The sequence below is a fragment of the Loxodonta africana genome, chromosome 2 (genome assembly GCF_030014295.1).
Source record: "Loxodonta africana isolate mLoxAfr1 chromosome 2, mLoxAfr1.hap2, whole genome shotgun sequence".
Taxonomy (NCBI): domain Eukaryota; kingdom Metazoa; phylum Chordata; class Mammalia; order Proboscidea; family Elephantidae; genus Loxodonta; species Loxodonta africana.
The window spans coordinates 69821479-69844563 of NC_087343.1; the positions used below are offsets into that span (position 1 = coordinate 69821479).

The window sequence follows — 23085 nt, forward strand, 5'->3', positions numbered from 1 at the left end:
CATGGCTTGGTACATCAGTTACTCTCACTGATATCTTTAAACGTCCCTTGATTTGTTCGTTGTTCTGTTGTAATCTCATCTTTCTCTAATCCATTCTCTCTAAAGCATGAATCTGAAACTACCAGTCTCCTATGTAAATCTTTCAGTTTTTTTTTTTAATTGCCTCAAGGTAAAGGCACACTCTTCAACCTCCAGATGTTTCACTTAGTTTACCTTATGCCTAAAAATGCTCTCATTGTCACTCTTTCTTCATTTCTGGTCAGCTCTGATTTCCCCCTTCAGACCCCTAGCATCCTATGAGAACCAAAAAAAATCAAACCTGCTGCCTTTGAGACGATTCCTACCCATAGTGACCCTATAGGACAGAGTAGAACCGCCCCATAGGGTTTCCAAGACCATAAATGTTTATGAAAGCGGACTGTCACATCTTTCTCCCGCAAAGCAGTGGTGGGCTCAAACCTCTGACTTTTCAGCTACCAGCCAAGCGCTTAACCAGTATGCCACCAGGGCTCCTTCCCGTATAGATTACAGCCTTGAAAACACTATGGGTAGTTCTACTTTGTCGTATAGGGTCTTTATGAGTCGGAATTGACTCGACGGCAATGGATTTTGGTTTTATGGATAGTGAACTCCAGAGAGCACAGGAGAGGAGTTTCAGTAGTCAGGAAGGGGTAGGAAATAGAAGAGGGGACATACAGAGCCTTGTGGGATTGGATGGCAAGAAATGAGGGATGACCTGGGAGTCTAGGGCTTCTTGCAGTGTTGAACATAAAACAGGATAAAGAACACAGTAAGATTAATACCGGTGGACTCAAGGAAGACAGTGGTGGTAAATTTGTGAGTGTTTTAGGGCCACAGTTCCAGGTGTGTGGGGCTCTCTCTTCATACCTGTTGGAGAGAGTGTACTTACTCCTAGTCCTGAAGCTCCCCCTTGACTTTTGTTGATAGAATTGATGAAGCTGAAGCCAGCTCTAGTCATTGTGAACAATTTAAAAAATTCATGTGACCCTCACACACATGGATTTCTGATGAAATAGCTTGCAATTTAAAAAAATTTCCTAGCTCTAGGGGAAAAGTAGGTTAATTTTTCAAAGCAGAGCTTGGTTTTACTTACATCTGTGTTACAGGAGCGATACCGTTTCCTTTCCCCAAGGCAATACTTTCCACCTCCTGAAGGTCTGAAAAAACATTTTGTTTAACATGTGAATATGTCTATGCACACAAAGAGTACATATTTTTCTTGATAAAAACATTCTAAAGTTTAAGAAAACATAAAATTTGACATTTTATTAATTATTGAAATAATCAAGCTGGTAATTGTTAAGAATAATAATTATAGTTGTTCATCATAAAAATTAAGGTAATTTACTATGAGTAACTTTAGAAATATCTTAATTGCCATGATTGACTTACTTAAGAAAATGCAATTAAATTGATGTATTTTTCTAATTATCTTAGTAACCAGGTGCTCAGTTCAACAAAATGATTAAAAAAAAAAAAAAATCACTTACTTATAATGAAAAGCCATTTGAATTGTATTCAATGAAACCCTAATCTGGTCCTACATGTTCACCAAATAGGAAATAGAAAGTCTGCTTTTTTTGTTGTTGTTTCCTCCAGGATGGAAGCAAGCAGACACTAACTCTCTGGAAATAGCTTCCGTTCAAAGTAAATAATGCTGAATTGATCTCCATCTCATTTCAAATATTACATCAAGTTTTTAAAAATTAAATCTAAAAATCAAATGGCCTTGCATTATATAAATACTTAGTATTAAAAAAACCCACTGCCGTCCAGTCGATTCCGACTCATAGCGACCCTATAGGACAGAGTAGAACTGCCCCATACGGCTTCCAAGGCTGTAAATATTTATGGAAGCAGACTGCCACATCTTTCTTCCACAGAGCAGCTGGTGGGTTCAAAACACCAATAAATTACACATATATTTAAAAGTAAGCAAAATGTCAAATGTGTGATTTGCATGAATTATCCTTTAAAGTATTTAATATTAGGGAATGCCATATGCTATTATTTGGGCATATTATTTTTGAATGAAAAAAAAAACTAATCTCTTAAAGAGGTCCAGATTATTCCCTTAGTATCTGGGTTTATTATTTATTATCATAGGGTTTTATACTTTTGATTAGTAATTTACAATAGCCCAGTGGAACTTAGGCTATTTATTCTGCTCTTGTTTTAAAAAGTTCAAGCCTAAATTATCATTTTGGGTCACTGGTATCAGCAGGTTTTGGGTGGGTATCAGCAGGATAATTAAAGTTACATTTTGAATGCCCAGGAAGACTGACTCTAATAAAGGTAAGGAAATGGCCCATCTTGAACCAACTTGAGAGAAATGGGCTGATCAGACAAAAACAAGGTGGCTGTAATATTATTGATTTCAAGCTCCATTTCACATAAGTAGGTGACAGTGAGCTCTGTTTAGCAAGAAGATAAAAAGTTGGGAGAATGGAACACTGAACTAATAGAAAAGGAAACAATTTCAAGTTATAGACAGTAGAAGAGACCATATTTGGAGAGGGGAGCTAAAGAAAGGGGTGCTGAATTGAAATGAGAGAAAAAAATAAATAAAAATAAACCATCTTTTACACAAGAGGAGGAAAAAAACAGAAGTGATATGATAATATCCTTCTGCATCAAATACTAGCCTGGATAGAAGGCACTGTAGTCAAAAAAAAAAAAAAAAATGTAAGCACTTGAAATGCAGCACCTAAGGAGCAATTTTGTCTTGGGGAGGACAGGAAAGTACAACCAGAGGAACAGTCCACCTGTAATGGACATTGATGGGAGGAAGATGCAATACAGCCAGCAAAGAATACTGATGGGGGCTGGCCTTGGGCCAGGGGGACTCTGGCTGGAGAAAAGAGTGGTGGGAGAGGAGCAGTCTGACCTGTATAAAATAGTCTTGGGGAGAAAAGTGGTGGCAGCTTCAGAAGATGATTAATGGGGGCATGTGAATGGAAACTATTTTAACACATGGGCAGTATTCTTTTCGTTGTGATTTGTGATGCGAATCAAGGCATTTCAACCCTTGAAGTGCTCTCATTGGTCCTTTTAATACTAATGTAGCAGTAATAATTTTAGGTGACATGTGAAAAGACCTTAGCTTTCCTGGGAATAATGGTAACGTAGCTAAGACCAGACCTGGATTCATCCATAATTCAGTAGTTTTTAGAGGAGGAAATCTATCTGATTATTACTAGATTAAAAATCTGGCTCTACCTGGGATAGATACACAATGCTTTTCTTTTTTCTTTTTAGTTACACAGTAAGGGGGAGGGAAGAAAAAGAAAGTCTGTCTAACAAGGCTCCTCCGCTTTCCTGTGCCTATTGCTTGTTCTGAAGACAAGCACTTGGCTCTCCAGTGAAACGTTTTTACAGATAACATGCGAAACCACAGCTTTGTATCATTTCCAACTGTGTCTTTTTGTTGGCTCCGGCTTACTTTAGCTACTTACGCTGGACTGTCACAGTGTCTTAGGGATGAGGAGACGCCTCCTCCGCAGGTCCTGCTGCACTCTCCCCATAGTGACCAGGGACCCCAGCCCCCATCTATGCTCTGGGGCCAAGTGCCAAAAGGAACACAATCTCCCTGATAACACCACTGCAAGATTTCACAGAAAACACAGAATTAGCTTTTAGGCAGATAGAGCTATCAGGACAGAAATACATAAAGGTCAGGCAATGACCAATTATAGGCATTAGGATTCTTCCGATGGATAACAGGCTGATGCTTCTTTAACCGTGTTTAGACATTGGTAAAAGTGCATGTAACTTGTAAATTAGCTAGACCAGGATCTATAAATCTCTTAACATGTACCAGGAGTTTTAAAAGACCTGACTTTGCAACTTTTTCATTGTTTCTCCTCCTCCAGAATTTTAGTGTTTCTCATTATGGAGGTAGTAGCTACAGACCTCAAAGTCTTTTTTAGATATTTAAGCATTTAACAAAATTTTTCTTTATATTCCACTATTATTAGACTCTTGGAATGATAACACAATATGGAAAGTTCCCCAGTGAGGAATTTTTATGATGGTAATTGCTTTTTCTTAAAAAAAGAAAAAAAGAGGCTGGTTGAGACTACAATGGTAAAAGAATGTGTTGTGGCATTTCATCTACACGAACTCTGCAGACATAATAAAAGTAATGCCAAGACACTAGGGACTGGGTACAAAAAAACCCTTATATACACTGACAAGCCATGTGTATGGCTCCTGCATGAACATGTGTACTGGAATCCTGCTCAGCTTTACTCTGCAATAAACCACACATACTGCACATAAGTAGAAAGCCAGGAATAATTTTCAAGACGCAGACATCGCATAATCAGCTCATAACTCTAGCATGATAAATTTTATTTGCAGAATATGGCAAAATGAGTCTCTAAAAAAAAAAAAGGCATTTGCAGGCTTTTATTGGTGCCTTTTTCTGAATTATCAAACTTTGACAAACCTTGTACTGATGCTATGAAGTCATTTGTTTATATCAATAATAATAGGTAACATGGTTATTAAAGTTGAAAAAGTATCAGCAATGTTAGGTTATTAAATAAAAATTCAACCTTATGTGAAAACGTACAGAGATTATCATGTGGTGCATAAAAAGCAATCAATTTATTATACTAATTCTATCACCAAGCTTTGTTGGTTCTACCTCCAAGATACATGTAGAAATTCGTTCACTTTTCACCATCTCCACTGCTACCATCATAGACCAAGCTGGCCAAATGGCACCTGGTCACTCTGCATCCACTTTTTTCTATGATCCATTCTTCAGAGAGCTTTCAGAGACATCTTTTAAAAATATCTTATCACACCATGTCAATTTTTTCCTTAAAAGACTGCAGCGAATCCCCACTTTCCTTAACTCTGGTCAACAATGGCCTTTGTGATCTAACCTTCTTCAGCCTTATTCTCTGCCTTGCACAGATACTTCAGATACACTGGCCTTTTTTCTTTTTTGAATATACTAAGCTTATTCCCTCATGGCATTTTTATTTGCTGATCCTTCTGGGAATGCTCTTCTTATCATTTCTTATATCATGAGTCAGAATCGACTTGAAAGCAACAAATAACAAATCATTCAGTCTCAGGTCAAGTGTCATTCATTAGAGAGGTCTTCCCTTGACCACCTTATTCTGAAGAAGAAACAATGATTACATATTTCCGTTTCAGCTCCATCATACCACTTAACACTACTTGTAATTACCCTATTTACTATTCTTTTCTTTCTTTTTTTTTAAATTGTGCTTTAGGTGAAAGTTTACAGAGCAAATTAGTTAAACAGTGAATACACAAATTGTTTTGTGACACTGGTTGCGAACCCTGCAATCTGTCAACACCCTCCCCTTTTCCACCCCCGGTTCCCTGATTCCATTTGTCCAGTTTCCCTGTCCCTTCCTGCCATCTTGTCTTAGCTTTTGGGTTGGTGTGTGCCCATTAGTCTCATATACATGATAGAACTATGAAGCACGTACCCCATCTGTGTTATCGTTTTGCGGTTATTATGTGCCATTGAGTGGTTCCAATTCTGTCCACCCTGTAGGACAGAGTAGAACTGCCCCATAGGGCTTCCAAGGGGCGGCTAGTGGATTTCAACTGCTGACTTTTTGGTTAGCAGCTGGAGAAACTCCAAGAGTATGGTCCCTGGACACTATTTTAACTCAGTACTGAAGTCACTCCTGTCTAATCTTTGGCTGAAGAGTGAACCTCAGGAGTGACTCAGGAGTAAGAATTGACACCAACTGTTTTTTTGTTTATTTGTTTGTTTTATAGCCACATGTGGCCAGTGGCTACTATGTTTGACAGAACAGATATAGAACATTTCCATCAACACAGAATGTTCTGCTGGAAACAATGGATGCCTAGAATAGTGCCTGGCATGTAGTAGCAGTAGGCATGCAACAAAGATTTATTGAGTGAAGGAATATATTAGTTAAGTTACAGGACATGTGACCTGTTTTGGTTACTGCATGATAGGAAGGAACTGGAGATACTGGAGGATGGAGGTCAGTTTTGTCTTTCTTTTCCTGGAGTTAGGATGTAGTTGGCACTTAGTGAATGCTTTGGTACTTGTAACAACATAAAGCACTTTTTAGGGGTGTACTAAACAATTATCTTTTGTCTGTTAAAAATTAGGCAAGAGGAAATCGAAATTTGGTTGGCTAATACAAAGAATATTCTGGCCCTAATTCTAATAAATGTTCATATAGAATATTAAGAAACATAATGAGTTTTGGACAATGAAATTCATCATGAAGAAAAAAAAAACTGTATGTCCAAAATAAAGAAGCAGAGGCTGCTGGCTGATCAGTAATAAAGTAAAAACACTGGGAGCAGAGTTGCTGATAATGTACACTGGAGACAGAGAATGTTCCAGCTTCCAGTCTTTGATTTGCCTAGTTGGTCTTGAAGATCAACCATTTTTATAACGATCTTTTTTTTTTTTTAAATACCATTGCCCTGGCAACGCAGTGGTTAAAGCACTCGGCTGCTAACTGAAAGGTCGGCTGAGACAGAGACAGATGGGAGAAAGGTGTGGCAGTCCATTTCCTTAAAGATTTACAGCCTTGGAAACCCTATGTGGCAGTTCTACTCTGTCCTATAGGGTCACTATGAATTAGAATTGACTTGACAGCAGTGGGTTTGGTTTGGTTTTCACTTACACAAAAGTCACAACATTGGGCCAAAGAATCTTCAGCTTTACCTTTTTGTTACTACAAGTAGCTGCATGTAAGAATATTTATATGCCTGCACCTATTTTCCTATGTGAATAACACAGCAATGTAATCCTGTCCAGTAACTAATGATTTTTTTTCACTGATTGCAATCAATGACATCTAATGCTTTTAAAAATACCAAGGTGGTCAGTCTTAAATATTGCCTATTTTTCAAGTGGGAAACTTAGAATTATTGATTTCAAATAACATTAAAACTTGATTTTATATTTATTTTATATAATCATAGAGGTTCATCTAAAGCTCAAAGGAACTTCAGAATACATGTGGTCTAAGCACTTCATCTTTTTATGAAGATTCCAGAACATGGAGAAGTTGACTTGTCCCATGTTACTCACTGACAGGAAAGAAATTATCTGTCCAAAAATATATACAAGAATCATTTGGAAAAAAAAAATCAACTGGAGGTGTAGGATCATGTATTTGAAGATATTAAAGAGTGCTCTGATAAAATTTACTAGATTGTTATTATGACATAAAATACAAAATAACACTAAAACCAAAAAAATAAATAACACTAGAGATTAAATACATATATATTCAGCTGCAAGTATATATCCACATGTTATTGCAGACTTTCTTGACTTTTTTCACCTTTTGTATTTTTCAGGGAACAAAGGATTTTGGCAGGCCACAAGAACACTGAAAGATACAGGTTTCAAATTATTTAATACTACTACTATACTTGTTTCCTGAAAGCTCACAAAATGTAGGACAGTGAGAAAAGTCACATGAATTCTCTTATTTTCCCTTTAAAATTTATTCTTAAGGTAAAAAATAAATACAAGACTCAGATTGTAAAATGTTGCTCAGTTCTCATCATTAACTAACATCTACACAGCAGTAGTATTTCATAAATGGTTTGCTAGAAGGCCATACTATTAGAACAATTTCAGAGACTACTTCTACGCAGACATACCTTCAAAGGAGCTAAAAAATCTACCAAGTAACTTGTTTGATTTTAGTCTTTGATGGAATTTTTTTTTTCTGGTTTTCTCTGTTCTGCTGCTCCTCTTGTATTTATAAGAAAGGGTCTCTTTGAGTTACTACTTCTGTATTCTGGCAGAAGTAAGTTCTTGATGCAATATATAGCTTTATGAGAATAAACTTATTTAAGTTAATCATAAGTTCTTTAAGAAGCCCACAGGGAATTTCAGGTGAATCAAATGACTTGAGCTAATTTTCTAGAATACTGCATTAATCGATATCTATTAAGATTTTAAATATACAGAAGTCAAAAGTAAAATAATTTGATTATACCAAATAAAACAACTTGAAGTATATAAATTTGACAAGCACACAAAGGTGAGAATTTTGCATGCTATATCTTCTAATTTTATCCTTTCTTATTCCTGAAGTTGCAAATATCTTCTAATTTTATCCTTTCTTATTCCTGAAGTTGCCAAACCTGTAAAGGCTACATTAAACTGGGGAAGTTAAATATTGAGATTTTAACCTGTTTCTAATCTTTACTCTCAAAAATGACAATAGTCATTTTTGGACTATTGTAAATAACAGTACTGTTACTTCAACCTATATTATCCAGATACATTGGATAAATTTGGCTTTCCTTTTGCTAATTCAGGTGTGTTTAACTAAATTCAGAAAAAACAAAAAACAGTTGCCGTCGAGGCAATTCCAACTCATAGCGACCCTATAAGGCAGAGTAGAACTTCCCCATACAGTTTACGAGGAGCACCTGGTGGATCTGAACTGCTGACCTTTTAATTAGCTGCTATAGATTTTAACCACTATGCTACCAGGGTTTCCAAATTCAGAAAGGTAAAATAAATGAAACTACACTCCAAGGTAAAAAAAAGTAAAATCTCATATTGCTCATTTTTGATTTTCATATTCCTTCTAAATAAAATAAATGTTTTAAACACTAGAAAGCTTTTAAAAGTTTTCTTAAGAAACACTATTCATTATTAAACAACATGTCTTGCTATTAGACTGCTGAATTTCATGATCTACTAAGTGTCTTTACCTTAAAGACATCTGAGGATTTTCTCCAAGAAATATATATTAAAAATCAATCAATCTAACTTTGAGAATTTATCAGAATTTCACAAAGAAGTATTTCACAATGAGCACATACAGTGTTTTAAATAACATCTTTTTTTTTTCTTTCTTTTCAGCTAGGCCATTTTGTGATTATGGTAGATCTTGTACCATAGCCAGTACTGGGTCCAGCCAGCATCTGGAATGAGAGACCCCTAAGGAAATCCTTAGATTCTAAAGGAAGTGATATCGGTGATTCAATCCAGAACATTCTTCCCAAGTCAGAAGAGCTAAGGGTTGGAACACAGCACTATTAAAAGCCTTATCTTTCTGCTGTGCAGCTGCAGGAATGCTATGGCTACATTTCAGCCCAAATTTTAAATCAGAACTTGTCATCCCATACTATTTAAATTTCTAGAGCAATTGGAAGAGCTATTCTTTCTTCGCTTCCTGTGTTTATAGTTCCGGACCCAGTCAAAACATATTTTACCCTAAGTGAATTAAGATGTTAAGACTACAAATGTCCTATTATATACCTAGTGCTTTAGAAGGGCATATAATAATCATTTTCTAATGCAGTTTTATGTTTTCCATGCAAAGATACTAGGAATCAATGTCACTTATGTGTAAGCCCAAATTCTGGGCTATATCTCTAATTGGTTCTTGTCGAATCATTAAATCAATCTCTTGACAACAAACCAAGTATTTGAAGCCTTCTTTGTGGTCAATATCAGGGCTAGCAAGGATTGGGTTTTGATTATCCTTAATATCCTGTTCAGTAACAATGCCAACACTACAATTGGAGGTTTTACAAACTAAATCCTTGTTTACTATTTCCTCAAATATGGGATCCCTCTGATTTATGTCCAAAGGGCCATTGCTGATGCCATATCCAAGGAGAGTTCTTGGGCTGAAAATTACATTTATTGATTTGTAGGAGTCTGACCCATGGACACGCAGTACCAGCATACAGTCTGGGCTCATCAAATTTCCTCCTTCAGTTAATGCTACTGTCCCTGAGCACATCCATTCAGACCATATGGTTCTTATTCAATCCTTGAATGGCTTATTCAGGCAAACATCCAATGGCTGTAATAGCGATGTCAGACCCCCCAGGACTCACGCAAAGATCAGTTTTTAATTTTTTGGCTATATTTCTTACTCCATCTGCTAAATGTGCATGGAACAGTTCCCATACTTACATGGAACATTTGTGGAACTGCGCCCCCGGGCAGGGATCCCATACCTTTTGCAGCCAGAGTTTGACAAGATCATCGAAGATCGAATCCTCTGGATATGCCTATGCTATCATTTGAGCAATATTTCTCCCTTTTCTTTCTTCTTCTTTTTTTTTTAAAGATTCATTCAGAAAACTACGAGCAGCTTTGGTTTTATCCTGCTGGCTAGACAGGATGTAGGTTCTCTCTTGTTCTTTCTGATGAGAGTAGTTTTGAAACTCAGAGAGCTAAGATCTGAGGTCATGGGTATTCCATTCGTGTTTCTGAGACACACAAACTCACGCTCATCCTATCTGATCCTCATTACCACCAGTTGAGACAGTCTGGCAAAGAATTTCCTGCCCACCATCATGTAAAGTTGGCAAATAATAACAAAAGATAATGATGATGCTTTAGTAATTATATATCACCTTCCCTCTGAGGAAGTCCACAAAAAGCTCACTGAGATATCTTACACCATTCTCACAATATCTCTGAAATATGTAGAAATAAGGTTTTCTTTCATTTTAAAGTGGAGATCCTTTATTTTAGAATTGCCATACCGTCATACATTCTTATTTAAATTTTCTATCTACAGGACATTGTGGTAGCTTAAATGAAAAATTCATTTAGTATTAAAGGGTAGCATTTAGTCACCACCTTTCTTGGGCTTAGTGACCTACCTTACTCCCATGACAATGAAAAATTGCTTTTTCTCTGCAAGTTTTTTCATCTTAAGCTAAAAAAAAATCAGGGGCAGTATAGAGGTGCAATGATTTCAACTCTGGAATCAGAAACACCTGGGCTGGAATCTCAGATCTGCCATTACCACATTTTTACGAAAATAATGTGCACATCCTGCATTTGTTTGCTGGCTACAAAAATACAATGTATTTTTGTAAGCACGCTGTGCAAACTTTTTTACAGCAATATGTGGAAGAGAATTGGCATGGCTGGCGCTTGTGAGGGTGCCTTGCAGGGTGGAGCGAAAGCATGGCCAACAAACAAACGCAGAAGGTGCACGTTATTTGCATAAAAATACAGTACATTACTGCGTAATGTCGGGCTGTCAGGTCTTACCTTGTTTGTAAAATGGAGATAATAGCAGTATAGGACTTTTGTTAACAGTAAACAGAACAGTGATTGTAAAGTGCCTAGCAATACATGCCAGACACACAGTAAGTACTTTTAAAATACTCATTATCATCATCATAATTGTTACTAGAATTGTCAACTCTTTTTAGATGGCAAGTACACAAGCTGACCAAAGTTGACCTGACTAATTGGAAATTCCATTTTAATTTTGTCACCAGCTCTTTGCACGGCTGTTTTGATTTGAGTCAAAATTTCCAAATAGATAAAGCCTTAACAGGAAAATCTACATTTGGCAACAGTAAATGTGCTTCTCACTTAAGGGAAAAAAATAATTGAAACCAATGAAAACAATATTTATACAGGAGATAATAAATACAGTTAGTAAAAAATAAATTTAAAAGTGTTCAGCTCACTAGTTCTTTTTTAATTTTTTTCCCTTAAAAATATAGATTTATCCAGTTCTTTGAAAGCCTCTTCATAAATTCAAAGTTAATAGTAGAGATATTTTGAAGGTCTTCTCCCACCACTCTGTTCGTTTCCTTTCTAGGAATCTGCCTATGTATTTGTTTTTTCATTGTTTGTTTATTCATTCACCTTAAGAGTTGTTAGTGCCACTCTGAAATCTCTTTACATCTCTTCCGTGACTCTGGAAGAATGGCTTAGATTTGTTTCCTAGATTAGTTTTAGATAGTGACATGCAATTAATATATGGACTTTAGTATACTACACTACTATGATATTCACTATGTTGTGAATATCAACAACCCTTTGGCACATAAACTTCGCTACACTTCCAAGGTTTTTAAATTGTTTTTCATGGAGCCCAAGTTGTTCTATGGAGGTATGTCAACACCTGGAAAGGGTCCAAGAAAAGGGTAAGGAAGGGGCAGGCAAGAGGCTCCTTTAACCGGAGTATTTCCATTTTCCTTAAATGTATACATTGGGATTCTGTAGCTTTCATCTGAAGAAATGGTTGGCAACAATTAACCTAGATTAGGAATGTGAATCTTTAGGAATCAAATATAACTGTGCTCTGTCTTATTTACCTACCCTCTTCTCTGCTTACCCTTATTTATGCTTAGAAGTAATTTTATTTCCCCTCCACCAGCTATTTGCTTACATAAATTTAAATTCAATACTCTTAGCTTAAGATTATTTGATAATATTTTCTAATTATTCCTGAAATTTTTCTATAATTTCCAAGAAATATGTCCTTTCTATCACATATATACACATAGCTGTAAGACATGGCATTTGAGGGCCCTGATTTTAACCACAAATGATAAGATATTAAATGTTTTTTTGCCATATAAATGATTAGTGGGGTTAAACTGTGCATTCTGGGATAGCCACTACTGGTGGTTTACCTATTTAGAGTGATTACCTCATTTATAGAATGCTTCCAGGAAGACTCTGCAGTGTTTAAAAGAATTAATTTTTTATGCTTTTGGTTACAAAATAAAGTAAAATAAAAAGATTTCTCAGGCCTCGTGATAGTATTATTTCTAGAAACTGTGGCCCGTGGACTAGATCAACTAGAGTAATAATCAATCAATGACAAATAGAAGAACAGATTCTATGACTTTTCTCCCTCACAGTTGTGTATTCTTCTAAGTCCAGATTGATGTAAATTGCTACTTGTTGCTGACAAGAGTTCTTGGTTCCAAAATAAACCTAGACTGTTGTTTCAAAAATGTGGTTCTTAATATTTTCTATTACTTTGGTGGAAAAAAAGAAGGAATTTTTGGTAGTGTGTGATGGTCTTTATATTTTTATTGGCTACTTACGACATATAAAAAAAAGATCTTTAATCCTTTAAAAATGACCCTATCAATTCATGTATTTAGCATAATTTACCAACATTTCCAAACTCAGAATGGAAAAGCCATCAATATGGCACTAGGTCATGGGTCCTGAATGAAGCCGTCAGCAAGGATTAATAAACTGTGACAGCTGCCCAAAAGCTTTCATTCTTTTTATTTAAACATCAGATTGCAAGCTGAAATTCAGTGTAATCTTTGTTGAAACCAGCCCAGTTAACATGGAAGAAGTCAGAACTGAGAACAGATGACAGTGGCAGTTACTATTATAAATTCAGTCCATAGCAATAAATTCTGGAGTTTATATACACAGCAATTCCTAGAGAATTTTGGGCACAGCATACAATTATTCCTATCTGTTTGAGCAATTCTTGATAATAATATTTAATAAGAATCAAAATAATGAAACTAAAATTAATTCCACTTTCTTTGCTCAATAAATTGTTCTATTATTCTTCTACCACTAATGCCTCAATAGTAGAACATACCAATGATTATGATGACGGTGCATGACCGGGCTACATTTTGTTCATAAGGTCACCATGAGTCAGAGCTAACTCAATGGCAACTAACAACATTAGTCCTTGCCCTCATATTGCAATTAAGTGACTCCAGTCAAACTATACCTATAAAGTGTATTTTTGGGTCACATAATTTTCCCTGGAATTGTTTATCAGAAAAAAATGAAACTATATTATATGACTAAACAGACTATGTTAAATGACCATATGATTGTTGTGGATTTTTTTTACAAATATATTTCATACATATACCTATAGAGATGAGAAACTAACCCAGAAAACAGTTATTCACTGTAATTTCATTGCAAAACAAATGCATTTTTACAGATATTACAATATGACAATGCCTTAGGGCTAGAAATTTTGTAGTTTTTCAAGTACATTTTAAATTCACTATTTCCTAGTGGTTGAATATTAGCACCAAAAATTAATCAGTTTATTCTACATTTCAAACAGCTAGTAAATCATTTGTGCTCACCCCTTTTTCAATATTCCCAGTTTGACAGAGTGTCCCCTCAGCTGCTGGGATACTGTTAGTGACACAGCGGTTGCTTTTGCTGAGACACCAGAGCTCTCTACACACTTCCTAGGAAAGAAGGCAAAAGCAGGTTGATCAGAAGTGGAGACTAAAATCACATCTAGTCCTTCCATAAAATATACCCACCGTCACTCGAAAGCGCTGTAAAAAGAGAACACAGGTAGTGTTCCCTGACCTCATGCTGCCGTTGAAGCACCATGGATGATGTTGGAGGAGGGTGTTATGAAGGCGAGCTAGACATTTCACATAATTATTTGAACATTTGTCATGGTATTCTTATTTTATGGACTTGGCTCTGAATATTAATTAGGACCTTTTTAAAAAATTGGGTGCAGAAATTCCATTAATATAGAAGAGTAGGGAGAAAATCAGAATTACTATGTCAAAAGGAAATATATGTTTAATACTTTCAGAAATATACAATAGCACCAACTTATCAATTACTAACAGTTTCCAGGTAGATGACTTCCTAGCCTTACTATAATATCCAAATAGAGATTATTTTAAAATAGAAATAAAAAAATCATGTTAACAGACAGGACTTCAACATATGAATTTAAAAAACTGAAGCATATTTCAAGTAATACCTAAAGCTAATATATGCCTAAGAACAATCTAGCAATGTTATTTGTGGTCCACCAATGTAGACCACATCTATGAAAGAAAAATTTGGGTTTGAACAAATGCAGCCATTTATGCACCATTTCCCTAACTGATATGCTTCAAATCTTGTTTGTAGCAGTCCTCTTTATTATGATTTCTAATTATCTGACCTCAGCAAAGGGGAATATTCTAATTCTAGTAATATAAAATACCTCATTTTATCCATACTGTATTAATCTATCAGATTCTAAAATAAACTGTTCAATATATTCCTGAGTAAAGTGTTTCAACTAAGACGTAAGCAAAAAAAAAGCTTACTTCTGAAGAAAATATTCAAAATTTTTGGAGTTTTTCTTTTTATACCTGATTATCAAACAACATCATTACTGATATCACAATTTTTTAATTTAAGTTAGAACTATTTAGTATGGAAATGTATACTGCCAATAATAATATAATAATCTGGTAATAAAAGGATAAACACAACAATAATTCATTAAATTCTTTTACTTTTATTGCCTAACTGATTTTTTAAATACCAAAACACAATTATAAGAACTCATGTCACATAAACACAATTTAGAAACATACTGAAGTCAATGGTTAACCATTCCTACAAATAGAAATGCCTTGCAGAGCATAGTCCATTGAGGGGATTTCTTTGGGCCTCTTTTTAGGGTTCCCTCACCAGTCAAGAAGGAAACATATGATTTCTATTTGGCTTTTAAGAGACTTTAAAAAAATTTAGACTCTATTTGGAGAACTACTGAGCTAGAAGAGAATTAAAACATTAGAAGTAAAAATGACACGTAGTGTGGGTTATAGCATAAAGATAAAACTTCCCTGTTCTTATAATCCAATTTATTACAAAATCTACTTTCTGCTTTAGTTTCTTTTCTAAGAGAAGATTATTTACACTAATTTATTCTTTTTCTATATGAGACACTTTCTTAGTATACGATCCTAAATACATACTTTTAGTTTAATATTAAAATACTAGTAGGCCTAACATTTTAGGACCATAAAACATTATCCCATGGATCAAAAATACATCCACAGTCACAGAAAAAATGTATTAAAAAACACTAAAACATTTCTAGAACAATGTGAAACCAAAACCAAACCCACTGCCAACGAGTTGATTCCGACTCATAGGAAACCTACACGACAGAGTAGAACTACCTCATAGAGTTTCCGAGGAGCGCCTGGTGGATTCGAACTGCCGACCTTTTGGTTAGCAACAGTAGCACTTAACCGCTACACCACCAGGGTTTCCAGAACAATGTATGTTGTTGTTGTTAGGCACCATCAAGTCGGTTCTGACTCATAGCAACCCTACGCACAACAGAACAAAACACTGCCTGGTCCTGCGTCATCCTTAGAATCGTTGCTGTGCTTGAGCTCGTTGTTGCAGCCACTGTGTCAATCCACCTTGTTGAGGGTCTTCTTCTTTTCCGCTGACCCTGTACTCTGCCAAGCATGATGTCCTTCTCCAGGGACTGATCCCTTCTGACAACATGTCCAAAGTATGTAAGTAACACCATCCTTGCTTCTAAGGAGCATTCTGGTTGTACTTCTTCCAAGATGGATTTGTTCATTCTTTTGGCAGTCCATGGTATATTCAATATTCTTCACCAACACCACAATTCAGAGGCGTCACTTCTTCTTTGGTCTTCCTTATTCATTTCTCCAGCTTTCACATGTATATGATGCTATTGAAAATACCATGGCTTGGGTCAGGCACACCATAGTTTTCAAGGTGACATTCCTCCAGCAGATTTACCCGATGCAATGCGTCTTTTGATTTCTTGACTGCTGCTTCAATAGCTGTTGATTGTGGATCCAAGTAAAATGAAATCCTTGACAACTTCAATCTTTTCTCTGTTTATCAGGATGTTGCTCATTGGTCCAGTTGTGAGGATTTTTGTTGTCTTTATGTTGAGGTGCAATCCATACTGAAGGCTGTAGTCTTTGAGCTTCATCACTAAGTGCTTCAAGTCCTCTTCACTTTCAGCAAGCCGGGTTGTTATCTGCATAACACAGGTTGTTAATGAGTTTTCCTCCAATCCTGATGCCCTGTTCTTCTTCACATAGTTCAGCTTCTCATATTATTTGCTCATCATACACATTGAATAGGTATGGTGAAAGGATACAACCCTGACGCACACCTTTCCTGACTTTAAAAACAATCAGTGTCCCCTTGTTCTGTCCAAACAACTGCCCCTTGATCTACGTAAAGGTTTCTTATGAGCACAATTAAGTGTTCTGGAATTCCCATTCTTTTAAATGTTATCCACAATTTGTTATGATCCACACAGTCAAATGCCTTTGCATAATCAATAAAACACAGGTAAACATCCTTCTGGTATTCTCTGCTTTCGGCCAGGATCCATCTGACATCAGCAATGATATCCCTGGTTCCATGTCGTCTTCTGAAACCAGCCTGAATATCCCTGTCGATATACTGCTGCAGACATTTTTGAATGATCTTCACCAAAATTTTGCTTGTGTGTGATATTAATGATAATTGTTCTATAATTTCCACATTCGGATGGATCACCTTTCTTGGGAATAGACATAAATATGGATCTCTTCCAGTCAGCTGGCCAGGAAGCTCTCTTCCATATTTCTTGGCATAGACTAGTGAGCACCTCCAGCGCTGCCTCCATTTGTTGAAACAGCTCAATTGATATTCCGTCAGTATCAGGAGCCTTGTTTTTTGCCAATGCCTTCACAGCAGCTTGGACATCTTCCTTCAGTACCATCGGCTCCTGGTCATACCCTACCTCCTGAAATGGTTGAACATCGACTAATTCTTTTTGGTATAATGACATCTTCTTTTGATGGTTCCTGTGTCATTTAATACCTTCATAGAATCCTTCAGTATTGCAACTCCAGGCTTGAATTTTTTCTTCAGTTCTTTCAGCTTGAGAAATGCCGAGCGTGTTCTTCCGTTTTGGTTTTCTATCTCCAGCTCTTTGCACATACCATTATAATACTTTACTTTGTCTTCTTGAGCCACCCCTTGAAATTTCTGTTCAGTTCTTTTACTTCATCATTTCTTCCTTTTGCTTTAGCTTCTCAACGTTCATGAGCAAGTTTCAGAGTCTCCTCTGACATCATCTTGGTCTTTTCTTTCTTTCTTTCTTGTCTTTTCAATGACCTCTTGCTTTCTTCATGGATGATGTCCTCGATGTCATTCCACAACTTGTCTGGTCTTCCGACACTAGTGTTCAATGCATCAAATCTACTCTTGAGATGGTCTCTAAATTCAGGTGGGATATATGCAAGGTCATATTTTGGCTCTCATGGACTTGCTCTGATTTTCTTCAGTTTCAGCTTGAACTTGCATATGAGTAAGTGATGGTCTGTTCCACAGTCGGCCCCTGGCCTTGTTCTGACTGATGATATTGAGCTTTTCCGTTGTCTCTTTCCACGGATGTAGTCAATTTGATTCCTGTGTGTTCCATCTGGCGAGGTCCATGTGTATAGTCGCCATTTATGATGGTGAAAAAAGGTATTTGCAATGAAGAAGTCACTGGTCTTACAAAATTCTATCATTCAATCTCCAGCATTGTTTCTATCACCAAGGCCATATTTTCCAACTACTGACACTTCTTCTTTGTTTCCAACTTTCACATTCCAGTCACCAGTAATTATCAATGCATCCTGATTGCATGTTTGATCAATTTCACACTGCAGAAACTGATAAAAGTCTTCAATTTCGTCATCTTTGGCCTTAGTGGTTGGTGCGTAAATTTGAATAATAGTTGTATTAACTGGTTCCTTGTAGACATATGGTTATTATCCTATACTCATGAACAATGTATAGAGGTTATAAAAAATTTTATCCAAATCCCTGGACCATATTCCTGATGTATTAAGAATCTTAAAAAAAAAAAGAATCTTACATCTAAAGCTTACTTTAGACTGAAGTAAAAGAGGCCTAGAGTTTACTTTAGGCCAAACTATACAATACAAATTCTACTGCTGAAAATGACAATATTCATGCCATGTCTTGGAAAAATGTACTATTTAGTCAGGTTGCAGAAACTTTATTTTCCAAAAGTGCCCTGAAAATCTATTCAAAATGCAAGTGCTCAAGATACATTATTCAAAACCTTGATCTCAAGGCTCACAATAGAACTCTCTGGTAGAGTTCTCTTATCCTTTAGCAAATGATGCACTTTGAAAGGTAGATTCCCACTTTTAATAGGATTTCATTACCTAGTGAACCCCTGGGAATTCAAATTTGCTAGGGCATTAACTTTTCAGAGATCACTGCCTGAAGCCTGGGGCTGGAAATCTATGTATGGGAATCACTCCCAAGATGTTCAACTAGTCAAATACAAGACTCTCAAGAGTTTTCAAGTATATTTTGCAATTAGAATCTCCACTTGGATAAGAAAGATTTTGCTAACCCAATTAGGAAGATTTTTCAAGGTATAAAAAGGATACTCTATTGAAAAAGAAAACCCCCCCAAAATTCATTTTATACCAAGTAAGCAAGATGGACACTTTCTGAAAGAACTTGAAAACAAATTCACTTTCAGGAATACCCTTCTTTTCCTAAATAGCTGACTTCTAGAACATGGACATATATTTGGATAGGTGTATCAGTTTCATTTGCACATATGTATCAGTTACTGATAAGCACTTTGCACCCTAAGGTAAGTCATAGCCTCTAAGAAAGTCAAATGCACACCAAATTTTTTTGCTTCTTGGGCAATTTGTATAGTAATCATCCTAGTAGACGGATGAATTTCCCTAAATATATGAGGTATAGTTGATGAGAAGGAATAATGATTTTTTGACTAGCCATCAGCTTAACTGTAGAAGAACATAGTTCTCTTTCAGATACTCATGATTACTGATAGCAGGAGTTAAGATTTATTAAGATTAGTTTCAGGACCTCTATGAACTAATAAATCATTGCCTGAATGTTTGGTTCCCCTCTATAACCCTAAAATTCATTTTGGGGAAGTATCTAGGGGAAACTTTGGTCTTTGTACTTGCCCTTGAGTTTAAAGAAGGAAAAAGAAGATATCAACAGTCCCCACTAAGGGACATTTCTGTTACATGACAATAAAAATTTGAAATGGGATCTCTGATTTCACAGTACTGGTTTCTAACCAGGTAGGAGGATTGCCTGGTAAAGCAACAATGATATAAATATTTTCTATTCACTCAAGAGCACTTACTATGTGCCAGGTATATATCAGTGTCATTAAAAAATTAATACTGTTACTCAGTATTCATGTCAATCAGGGAGAAGAAGATAGTGTATAATCAGACATATAGCCCAAATGCCATGGATTGTTACAGGTTCATGATAAAGTTCTTAACATTCTGTGATAAAATTAGAAAAATGTCAATGTAGTCAGTTTTTTTTTTTTTTCCTTGAAACTAAAATTACTTATTTAAATGGGCTATCTTACCAAAACCAAACCCATTGCCATGGGGTCAATTCCAACTCATAGTGACCCTAAAGGACAGAGTAAAACTGCCTCCATCGGGTTTCCAAGGCTGTATCTTCATGGGAGCAGACTGCCACATCTTTCTCCCACGGAGCTGCTGGTAGATTTGAACTGCTGAACTTTCACCACCAGGGCTCTTTACGGATTATCTTAATTAAGTGTTATTCTCTCTACATTTGAGGTGTTAAAATGCCTTTTATTATACGAAATGATAAGAACAGTAGACTGTACGATTCCTGAAGGCAGGGTCTGCATGCTCATGTCAGTTTTTACAATGTGTTCTTACCTGGAAAAATGAGAAGTTGTGATCCTTATGTTGGTTCCCAAAATTGGGGAGAAATTTTCCTTGCCCACACAAATATAAAAGTTTGTGAACTACTCACTCACCAAGAATTGACAGTCAATATTCAGAGAATGGAGTGTATCCATGTGTTTAACCATGCTTTTAACACCAACTGCTTCTTACATCCCACTCCTATTTTCTGCGTTCACTTTCTTTCTTCTTTACGTACATATTTTTGTAGTTAATTTAGAAAGAGGCTTTTTCTGAAAATAAATTGATATCCCCCTCATTTGGAATTATATTTTCGCTAAACATAGAATTCTATGTTGACACTTATTATTCTATGCTGACCTCAGCATTTTGAAGGTATTATGTCCATTGCCATCTGGCCTTTATGGAGGCTGATGAAAAGTAACTTGTCATTCTAATTGCTCTTCCTTTGTGGTTAAGTCTTTCTAGTTGCTTTCAAGAGTTTCTCTTTGTCAGTTTCACCAGGTGTTCATTTTATTTATCTACTTAAGGTTCATGCTCTAAGTATTCATGTCTTCCTTTGATTCTGAAAAATTATTAGTCATTATGTTTCTGAATTGAGACGTTTCAACAAACAGGTGCAGCACTGGAGGTGCTCACTCGTCTATGTCAAGAAATATGGAAGACAGCTTCCTGGCCAACTGACTGGAAGAGATCCATATTTATGCCTATTCCCAAGAAAGGTGATCCACCTGAATGTGGAAATTATAGAACAATATCATTAATATCACATGCAAGCAAAATTTTGGTGAAGATCGTTCAAAAACAGCTGCAGCAGTATATTGACAGGGACCTGCCAGAATTTCAGGCCGGTTTCAGAAGAGGATGTGGAACCAGGGATATCATTGCTGATGTCAGATGGATCCTGGTTGAAAGCAGGGAATACCAGAAGGATGTTTACCTGTGTTTTATTGACTATGCAAAGGCATTCGGCTGTGTGGATCATAATAAATTGTGGATAACATTGCGAAGAATGGGAATCCAGAATACTTAACGGTGCTCATCAGGAACCTTTACATTGATCAAGTGGCAGTTGTTTGGACAGAACAAGGGGATACTGATTGGTTTAAATTCAGGAAAGGTGTGCGTCAGGGTTGTAATCTTTCACTATACGTATTTAATCTGTATGCTGAGCAAATAATACGAGAAGCTGGACTATATGAAGAAGAATGGGGCATCAGGATTGGAGGAAGACTCATTAACAACCTGTGTTATGCAGATGACACAACCTTGCTTGCTGAAAGTGAAGAGAACTTGAAGCGCTTACTAATGAAGATCAAAGACCACAGCCTTCAGTATGAATTACACCTCAACATAAAGAAAACAAAAATCCTCACAACTGGAACAATGAGCAACATCATGATAAACAGAGAAAAGACTGAAGTTGTCAGGGATTTCATTTTACTTAGATCCACAATCAACAGCCATGGAAGCAGCAGTCAAGAAATCAAAAGACACATTGGATTGGGTAAATCTGCTGCAAAAGACCTCTTTAAAGCGTTGAAGAGCAAAGATGTCACCTTGAAGACTAAGGTGTGCCTGACCCAAGCCATGGTATTTTCAATCACATCATATGCATGTGAAAATTGGACAATGAATAAGGAAGACCGAAGTAGAATTGATGCCTTTGAATGGTGGCGTTGGTGAAGAATATTGAACGTACCATGGACTGCCAAATGAACGAACAAATCTGTTTTGGAAGAAGTACAACCAGAATGCTTCTTAGAAGCAAGGATGGTGAGACTGTGTCTTACATACTTTGGACATGTTGTCAGGAGGGATCAGTCCTTGGAGAAGGACATCATGCTTGGCAGAGTACAGGGTCAGTGGAAAAGAGGAAGACCCTCAATGAGGTGGACTGACACAGTGGCTGCAACAACGAGCTCAAGCATAACAACGATTGTGAGGATGGCTCAGGACTGGGCAGTGCTTCGTTCTGTTGTGCACAGGGTCACTATGAGTCAGAACTGACTGAATGGCACCTAACAACAACAGCAACAATCTTTTTAAATATATCTCTTCTCCATTCTTTCTGGTACTTCTTTCTCAAACTCCTATTCAACTTATATTGAACATTCTCATTCTAACTACCATATCTTTTACCCTCTTTTTCTTATTTTCTACACGTGACGCACATGTCTAGAGCTTTAATTTCTCATGGAAGCCATTACTCCCTATTCAGAGCAAAGGGCAGGTAACATTCCTTGTCCATTTAGTTCTTTTTTCAGAGTTGAGATGGCCCTTCTAGTGTTCTGACTTCATGAAGGAGTCTCAGTTTCAGTTCTTTATCTCAAGGCCCAAGGTGATGTCTCCTATCCCAACTCACCATCTTGTGACTTTGACTAAAATTTCTCATTATTTCTGGCATATCCCCCACTCTCTCCTACCCACTTAGGTCTGATATATACTGGTTCTCTGTTGCAATGTGGTGAATGCATTCCCCCGAAAAACCCTGTGTCTTAGTCATCTTGTACTGCTGTAACAGAAATACCAGAAGTGGTTGGCTTTAACAAAGCGAAATTTATTCTCTCACAGTCTAGTAGGTTACAAGTCCAAATTTAGGGCGTCAGCTTCAGGGGAAGGCTTTCTCTGTCAGCTCTGAAGGAAGGATCCTTGTCATCGATCCTCCCCTGATTGATGGAGCTTCTCCATGAGGGAACCCCAGGTCCAAAGGACACGCTCTGCTCCTGGTGCTGCTTTCTTGGTGGTATGAGGTTCCCAACTCTGCTCACTTTCTTTTCCTTT

At 36.6% G+C, this 23085-nt stretch overlaps 1 protein-coding gene across 1 annotated transcript in view; it reads right to left on the reverse strand.

Moving 5' to 3' along the window:
• The window catches only part of ADAMTS6 (ADAM metallopeptidase with thrombospondin type 1 motif 6), a 285964-nt gene that overhangs the window by 90213 nt on the left and 172666 nt on the right, over window positions 1–23085 (reverse strand). The window contains exons 12-14 of the mRNA XM_003408062.4: window positions 13888–13995; window positions 3477–3622; window positions 1115–1178 (exon numbers count right to left, since the gene is read on the reverse strand). Of these exons, the coding sequence (XP_003408110.1) occupies window positions 1115–1178; window positions 3477–3622; window positions 13888–13995 (318 nt within the window). The remainder of the gene's footprint in view (window positions 1–1114; window positions 1179–3476; window positions 3623–13887; window positions 13996–23085) is intronic.